The sequence below is a fragment of the Cheilinus undulatus genome, linkage group 19 (genome assembly GCF_018320785.1).
Source record: "Cheilinus undulatus linkage group 19, ASM1832078v1, whole genome shotgun sequence".
Taxonomy (NCBI): Eukaryota; Metazoa; Chordata; class Actinopteri; order Labriformes; family Labridae; genus Cheilinus; species Cheilinus undulatus.
Genome location: NC_054883.1, coordinates 31,099,662 through 31,108,262, shown reverse-complemented (window position 1 = coordinate 31,108,262; position 8,601 = coordinate 31,099,662). Strand labels below are relative to the sequence as shown.

At 36.6% G+C, this 8,601-nt stretch overlaps 2 protein-coding genes across 7 annotated transcripts in view; one reads left to right on the top strand and one right to left on the bottom strand.

Annotated features, from left to right (window-relative positions):
* Positions 1–929: 929 nt before the first annotated feature.
* idi1 (isopentenyl-diphosphate delta isomerase 1) lies at positions 930–8,541 on the bottom strand. 5 transcript variants are annotated; one of them, XM_041813610.1, is made up of 7 exons: positions 8,408–8,541; positions 5,908–6,170; positions 4,984–5,156; positions 4,812–4,904; positions 3,358–3,488; positions 3,152–3,256; positions 930–2,939 (listed from the first exon to the last, which is right to left on the bottom strand). In XM_041813610.1, the coding sequence occupies exons 2-7, from the start codon at positions 6,063–6,065 to the stop codon at positions 2,727–2,729; spliced, it is 873 nt and encodes a 290-aa protein (XP_041669544.1). In that variant the 5' UTR covers positions 6,066–6,170; positions 8,408–8,541; the 3' UTR covers positions 930–2,726. The 5 variants fall into 5 exon arrangements, with proteins under 5 accessions (XP_041669544.1, XP_041669545.1, XP_041669543.1 ...); XM_041813611.1 differs by having other exon boundaries at positions 5,908–6,068; positions 8,408–8,540; XM_041813609.1 differs by having other exon boundaries at positions 5,908–6,173; positions 8,408–8,528.
* The window catches only part of LOC121526987 (WD repeat-containing protein 37-like), a 39,695-nt gene continuing 38,263 nt past the window's right edge, over positions 7,170–8,601 (top strand). For both annotated transcript variants that reach the window (XM_041813608.1, XM_041813603.1), the window contains exon 1: positions 7,170–8,343. The gene's annotated coding sequence lies outside the window, so the exon portion shown is untranslated. The remainder of the gene's footprint in view (positions 8,344–8,601) is intronic.

The window sequence follows — 8,601 nt, the reverse complement described above, 5'->3', positions numbered from 1 at the left end:
CCAGGGCCGAACAATTTTGAAAAATATCTAATTGTGATGATTTTGACTCATTTTGCAAATTGGATATGAAATGTATTAAAAGGAGTGATAATTTTAATTACAACACTCACTCAACACTTATTTAACAAGAAAAACAGACAAAAATGAGGAAAATAGTTTTTTATACACTATTCGAAAAATATGCCACTAAAATGATTGCATATGTAATGCATAATGTCTTTGCTGCAAAAAAAAAAAACAAACAAAAACAAAAACACACTTTTAAACTGGTATTTTGACACAAATTTCAGGTTAAAGAAATATTGCACCTTCTGCGATTTTAAAATTGCAGCAAGCCATATTGTGATTTAATCTCATTTGTGATTAATGCCCAGCCTTAGTTTCCAGCAGGATACGTGCCCTGCGACACCTGGCTTCCTCTCACGTGACTGCAAAGCCAGTAGTTTGTTTTTAAGGGGCTGGTACATTAATAGAGAGAGAGGGGAAATGACTGAAATAATTGACATGGCAGGTTTACGTCGGTTAGAGGCTCTACATGACGGTTTTGATTATTTTTTGATTGATTGCCCAGCTCTACTTCAGTTGCATTTATTCCATGTTTTTCCTATTTCATTGAATTGAATTGAATTTTGTAAATTTCTCAGCTGTTGGTGAAGCACTTGGCTATGAAATGTGCTCTTTAATATTATGGTTATTGCCATCTTTAATTAGCACAGAAAACAGGTATTTGGTAGGTCTCATGCCGCTATTCTCCCCTGAGTGCAATTTACATCAGTATCATTAATGTTTTCCATCACTATGGTTTTCATCCATTCATGATTATTTCTTTATCATATTTCACTCAACTGTATGTAAATATTTAAAAAAGAAAACATATCACATCATTCATGCTGAATCTTTTCAATTTCAAATCAGACATCTACAGTCAATATGTGCAAACAATTTATTGTGTAAAAGTGTACAAAGATACAGCTTAAATCCACTGATAACATTGTTTACAATCTACAGAGTGACACTGATCATGATGGTACTCAGTACTTTCAGACATCTGAGTGAGATTCAAACTCATTAAAATCTGGGGTGTTGATTTAGGTGTTGTTTTTGGATATGATATAGGAACAAAAGAATCATGCTTCTCCATACCCTCAAACACAAGATCATGATACGAACCAGGGCTGCATTTTTCCAAATGTTTAATCAGGATCAAATTAATCTGGATTTGGAAATCTTTTTTTTTTTTTCAATAAACTTTCATTTGCAGGTCATTTTTCTTACTTTCCCCTTTCTAAAGATGACCAAATCTGGGTTACCGATGATCCAAATAGGAAGTCTGACAGACTTTTTCCAAACAAACTGACAGATCCTCACTGGTAATCTTAAATTAAAAGTTTGATAATGATGCTTTATGGAGAATTATTTTGTGGGGACAAAGTCATTAAATTGGTTCAAAACATGTACTTTTTGTCTCTGCAGAAATTAAAGAGCAAAGTATTAAACATGTAAATTATAAACATTGTGAAAATGTTTCTTTGACCTCAAAAGTCCTCACATTCAGCTCCAGCCTCGTGCTGGGATAATCTTTAACATTTTGTACTGAATTGTCAAAAACCAACTTTTGATGAAAAACAACTTTAGAGTAGCTGATTTCTTACATACTTTCATTCTTCTTTCTCATTTCTTAATAAAAGATGTGCTTCAGTATGATAACCTCAATCCCACAATGCACTTGAACCATGGGCACTGGTTTGAGAATTAGAGATGTAAACACTGCAGTCAGAGATTTCCTGGATCAGATACTTATATTCCACAGTATTCTGTTTTTCAGACATCAGGGGAGTGAACTATGAAGTGTAACTAAAACATAAGCCAGCTTGGTTGAGCCTAAGGCCTGAAACATCACTATCATGAAGCTCGCTCCCTTTTAACTTGTGTAACTTCCTCTGCACAGCTCCCTTCTCTCACTGAGGTTTTTTCCCACAGTTTCAGATTTTATGTAGCTGTAATCCTCCAATTTTTTAAATTTCTCCCTCAAGTCTGCTTGAGTGATAAGCATTCTCAGCAGAGAGAATAATTTGTGGATTTGAAATAAGGTGTTATCAGGTACCTGTCATCATATGGCAATTTCATACCCAAATACAGTTAAATACTGAACAACTTATTTAACCCGTAGAATTCTTTCAAGTTGTCCTCTTGTTTTTTGCAGTAGTTTTCACTTTTTGTTCACTCTTTTCAAAACAAAACTTAGAGACAAAGTCCTTGGAAATCTGAATTACTTTACAATAAATCTGATTCTGATTTTCTTCTAACCTGGGTTTTAGATTTTGTCTGCATAAATAAATCCTGGTTGTATCATACTTGCTTTGTAGTTAACCCCTCTGAACTCAGGCACTAGAAGTTTTTCTATAAAAATATTCTGTTTTCTTTATGAAACTTTAAATAATTTCTACCTACAGTTAGTTCAGTCTGCAAATCCAGCAATAGCTCATCACTTATGATGAGTGTTTTCTACAAACATGGAGACTAACAGTGTCTACTTTCATCATCCTGCATGGACATGAATGAACCTGAGAGCTACAATCCTCCTGTTAGCCACGCCTCCTCACTCTGCTCCTTGTAGTGTAAGAATCCGACATTTACCATGGGGACAGAGGGTCTCTCAGAGGGTCTGCAGCAGCTCAGAGTGTGTGAAGTGACAGAGTTAAACCTGATTGCTCTTTGCCGTTTGTTTACATGCGGTGGATCTTGTTGTGATCCATGAACTGCTTCAGGTTGTGCAAGTTGTCCCACCAGGTGAAGAGGAAGGTCTCTGCGATGAGGCTGAACCAGGGCGTGATCTGCAGCTCGTTACGCTTCGCCTTCTCCAGCATCTCCTTTAGCTCCTCTTTGCTCACATAGCAGTGACTCTTGATCTCATTAGGGTCTGGATTCAACTCCACCTCCTGCAGACAAATTAAACAAAATGTGAACAGAGTTAACGGGTTAACCGTTCTAAAAGTTAATGCCTTAATGTATAGTTAATGGTTTGATGACTTATGGGGTTACGTTTTTCAAAAGAGGTGAATTTTTCTCCTTCATTCAGTTCTATGATAAAACACAGAAACAACAGTAGCCAGATATACAGCATGTACCTAATCAAAGAGGATGGTGTTACCTTCTGCATAAAGAGGATGTAATCAATCTCATGTTCTCCCCACACGCCATCCGACTGAGCCTTGTAGTGAATCCTTGTCAGGTACGTCATCTCATCTGGTGTCACCTGAGAGCAACAGGAAGTAAGAGGAGATCAGACATGTTCAGGATCCTCGATAATCCTCTTCAATTACATACAGGACTTCAACACTCACACTAAGGATGTACCTGTGCCATGGGGATCCCCAGCTCTGCCTCCAGCCTCCTCTGAGCGGCTCTTCTCACTCCTATAGCCTCCTTCTCCTCAAGCTCACTGTCTGTGTGTAACGGGTGACTGCAGCATGTGTTTGTGAAACAGCCTGAGAACAACAAGAGGTTACAAATCACACAATGAAGACAGTGTATAAAGAGGAGAGTGGGTTTAGTAAAATGTTCCACATATTTTTTTGTTGAAATGACTAATTGGTACAAAAGGTTTCATAATTACTCCAGTAGATTATTTCAGGGGACACAGGGTGTAATGTCTGCAACTTAAAGCTGTTTTTGTCACCTACAGTCTCAGATTGATATCTTACAGTTCTGACAACAGTGCAGAACGGATACAGTTAGACCTTTTTGTTAAAGAGGAAGATGATTATTTTATTTTGTTGTTGAAGATGATGATGATCTAAAACAGTTGTTACATAACTCTACAAACACGCCAGAGTACACTGTCATAATTTGTCTATTAAACTAAGACACCAGGGACTTACTGCTCTACTACTGTCTTGCTTTGTTTTTTCTTTTTGCTATTTTGAGGAATGAAAAGTATTGAATGAAGACCAAAATGCAAACACCAATGCCACACAACAAAATAGACAAATAAATTTACACACCTTTTTGCTTTCAAGATTCTCAGGGTTAAGTCAAGCTACAGCTAAAGCTCAGTAGTGCCATTAAACACAACTTTAGTCTTTGGGTGCTTCTCGTTACAAATCTTTATCCATCCTCCCCTCCTCTCTCCTCGACTGACCGGGAAATCGTTCTCCTCCGCTATGATGAAGGAGCTTCCAATTCCTTAAATGCACCTGGAGGAGGAGAGGACGGAGGAGAGAGGAGGCTCCTGGAGGAGCTCAGACTGAAGAACTGCAGTCTATCCTCGGCGGAAGTCCTTTGACCAAAGGCGTAATGTGATTGGTTTGGAGGCACGGCATCAGCCGAAAGCACCTCTGCATAGTTCCTGACTGTTTTTTTTATTCTCACAGCACTAATCTGCTTAAAATAAAAACCTTTAATGAAGAGATAATAAATACATTTATACAGTTAACTTTATACAGAATGATATAATCTGACAGAATTATGGCCTCATTAAGGGAATAGTTTGTTTATTGTTCCTATTTTGCGGAACAACATCAGAATAAAATCAAAGGGTTGTGTGGTGGATTATCGATCAGATTACAAGAATGTGAGACAGCCTCAGTTATCAGCTAATAACCCGGATCTGTAGGCTACATAGATGAGGATATTAATGATGATGGAAAAAATAGCAGACATTACCATCTGATTTAGGGCTGTATGCTGAAGCAATATTCTGGAGCAATAGTGACAGTCTAGCTATACAGCTATTATTTACCAAAATAAGGAATTGAAGTTAACCAAGGTTAAATAGTTTTAGAAAATCCTTTAAAGGATTTGTCACTGACCTGGAAAAGTGATTTTGGCATCAGACCTCTGTTGTAGGAGCAACTTCTCTTCACTGTTGAAAATGAAGACGCTGAAAGCTCTGTGTAATAAACCTGATCAAACAAATAAACTATTCAATAAAAATGTACTAGTCAAAGGACAGGAGTGCAGTGTGACATGTCTGACAGGTACCTTTGTCAATGTTGGAGTTCAGGTGGCAGTTCTTCTTGGTGTCTGCTCCGATCTTGCAGTCGTTCTCGTCAATGAGGATACACATCTCAGCCAGAAGCTTCACTTGCTTCTCGTCCAGGTGGTCTGTGGTGATCTCAGGCATTCTGATGGCACACTGAAGGGGTCTCACCTCACTGCAAAACACAGAACAGCAACGAAGGTGTTTAGTTCATGTTAGTTCAGTTCGACTGACTTTGAAACTGCTCATTAGGGATGGAAGTTACATACTGCTGTTTTACAGAGAATAAAGTTAGATTGACTGTTTGGTAAAAGCTGGTTTAAGCAAGAGGAATTCACCCTTTTTTAAAAAGCATTTAATAAGGCAGACATTTTAATGGGCAATTTCCAAATTCCTCTCATCAAGACATTCAATCTGATTTTCCATTTCATGTGTGCAAGTTATTGTCATTCTGACTGATGGACTAAAATCATCATCCTTGGCATCATTTATTAGTAAGTTTATGCTTTTGTGTCTTTGCAGCAAATGGGAATTAGGTAAAACATACCATACCAAAATACCATGTGCACATTATTTACAGCAAACGTTTGAGGTAATTTGTGCCATCCTTTAAATTTATGAGTTATTCTCGTAAATGTACATCTTTCATCTTGTTAAATTACGACTTAAAGCTCATAACTCCACCGTTAACGCCGCATCTGTTTTAAATATATGACCCTATTATGGTGAAATTATTACTTTCATCTCGAAATCTTGCATGTTTGTTTTTCTTTATGGGCTCTACTGTCTTGCACGGTTTAGTTCCTTTTTAAACAGCAGCGTGTATCCTGATACCAGAGACGGCAGTTCGCAGACATGATTACTCGGCTTACAGTGAGCAGGATAATCCCAGGTCAACCTCACACATTCACAGAGGTCTGTCTTACCTGTGAGTAGCTCTGCGGCACGCGCTTATAGGTCCGGAAACAGCTCTGAGCCTCGGAACGGCAACACTTCCTCTGACCAAACCAGGTGCGTTTGATTTCAGCACAGCCGCTGCCTGACAGGACACCGTCCGTAGCACCGCCCACACAGCCCGCACCATGGTCTGACAGAAAGAGAGCACCAATCACGGGACTGACGCTAAGGAGGGCGGGAAAACCGGACTGGATTCAGCTAGCAGGAGCGGAAGAAACGCTGCTGATAAAACCTACTGGACCAAAGAGGGGATCAGGATAAACATGAATACCTACAAATTCTGACTTTAATTAATCTTACACATCACTGTATTATCAATTACACCAGAACATATGCATTTAAAATTAACATTCAGTTTTTTTGATTAGGCTATATATTTGTAACTAAGTATAACAGTAGAGTTTACATGCTACCAGATTTGTAAACTCTAATATGATTCCAGTGAAAATCAGGAAATATAAATAGTTTTTTAAGCCAAAGCAACCTAGACACGATTTATTGCTTGTAATATTAAAAATGTAAATTTTTCAATGTATTGTGTGATTAAGGTTAATTTAAATGATTTTCAATGGATTGGCTCCTCTCATGCACATCTGTCTGCTGCAAGGTTATTATAGTAAACTAAAACTAAATAACTAAAACTACAATTCAAAAATCATTTTAGTTAACTGAAACTAAATAAAAACTAAGTTTTACAAAAAAAAAAAAAAAAAAGAAAACTAACCAAAGGTGTAAACTGTGCTTACAAAACTAACTATGATAAAATAAAAATGGAGACAAAATACCCAAAGTTTTAGTTTTTGACACAACCATACTGACTGGCACCTAAACCCAAGTCTGGAGAGTGTGAAATTGCCTGAAATGGTTGGTTTACACTTCACACAGCATTAGTTTTATGTCTGGGGTTGTATTCAAACTATCTTTAATAAATAAAATGATAGAAGAAGAGTAGCCTGTCTGAATTTTTTTTTTAAATGAATGATGTTCACTCAGCCCTGACATGAATAAAAAAAACAACCTAAAACTAACACTTAAACTAATAAAAACTGAACTTAAATGAAGCATTTTTGCAACATAAAAACTAAACTCAACTAACAAACCAGCAGTAAAAACGAATTAAGACTAAACTGAAATCAAACACAGAAAGTGAAACAAAATAAAATAAAAATAAAAACTAATGAAAAATTCCAAACTATTATAACCTTAGTCTGATAAGCTTTTGTGTGTGTTTTTTACACTTGAGCACATTTTGATACTATCAATAATTAAATTAACAGAGAATGTATGATTTATAAACTTTTTGTGCTCAAATTACTGGAACTGTAAACTCTAGTACATTTTCCACTTTTGCAATACACAGTAGCACACAGTGAAAGAATGGTTCCACGTCACATCCCAGAACAGCTGTAGTATCTAAAATATTTGATCTTTGTACCAGAACTTTATAGTTTTATATCACACCAATAACAATCCAATGACAGATCCAATATAATATATTAGAGCTCCTGTATTTTAGATACCAACCCGCAATTAAAATAACAGAGACTGTGTTGTTTAAAATATAATGGTAATGCAAAGTATCAAGTATTTGGAATTCTTACAATATGTAAAAGAGTTTTATTTTAAAATGTCCTACTCCATTTACTATAGACAGGCAAACTTTAAGTACATCACACACCATGTCACAGAACTGCAATGAATAATTTATTAGGTGTTTAATACCAATCAATCACCATCTGATTGTACTCTTGACATCTTTGTGTTGTAAGCTTTATCTGATGATTTGATGTCCCTCTAAAATATTCCACTCCATTATTCCATTATACCATTTGCACGTGTTTAAAATCAATTTCCATTTCTATACGCCTATGTCATATTTATAAACTTGCTTTAATCTGTTTTACCATCTGTTTATTAGAATTTATGTGTTTTGCAATGATACAGCCTTCTCTTATCTCACTATTTTAATTCACTTTGTCCTTTAATACATCGTTTAATCCAAAAAATGCAAAAATCACTTTTATTATACCCAAGAATATCTTAAAAGTAAAAAATATACAATCAAAATTTAAACATGGAGTAACTCAGGGGGTAAAACTTGCAGAAATACAAATGACATTTGTTTGCTTGGCTAACACTTGGCCTACACTCATAAAATATCTAAATTTCAACATAGTTCATTGTTTTTAGTTATGCTATATATGTAAACGTCACATGCTTTTTCAATGAGGTAACTTATCATGTTCGAATGTTTAAAATGCACTCAACCTATCAGCACCAACCGCAAATTTATTGACCCGTTCCAGTGGGATCCGTTCCGTGATTTCCACTAAACCCGGATTGTCAACACGCCATCAGACCACAGCTCAACCCGCACCACCCAGGCCTCTGACTACTGCACATAAGTATGCACTGTCTGCTTCATATTTACCACCTATAGAGAACCCGATAACATATTAAATTACTCACATAAGTAGTCTTCTGCTTCCGATTGATTAAACACGCATTTTAACACATTTTGAGTTTCTCTACGGCGACTATTTTCAGCTGTGTGTACACTGATCGAACAACCTAGCCTTCACTTCCTCCGTCTGAGATCACGGCTTCTCATTGGATGCCCTCACATCGACGTGATTGCTCATTGGCTTAAAAATTGCAAACAG

Coding starts and splice junctions, on each gene's coding strand:
- idi1 (XM_041813610.1), bottom strand. CDS start 6,065: ATGGTGCGGGCTGTGTGGGCGGTGCTACGGACGGTGTCCTGTCAGGCA. Junction 5,157..5,907: donor TGCCGCAGAGCTACTCACAG/GTAAGACAGACC, acceptor TGTGTTTTGCAG/TGAGGTGAGACCCCTTCAGT. Junction 3,489..4,811: donor TGCCAAAATCACTTTTCCAG/GTCAGTGACAAA, acceptor TGTTGTTCTCAG/GCTGTTTCACAAACACATGC.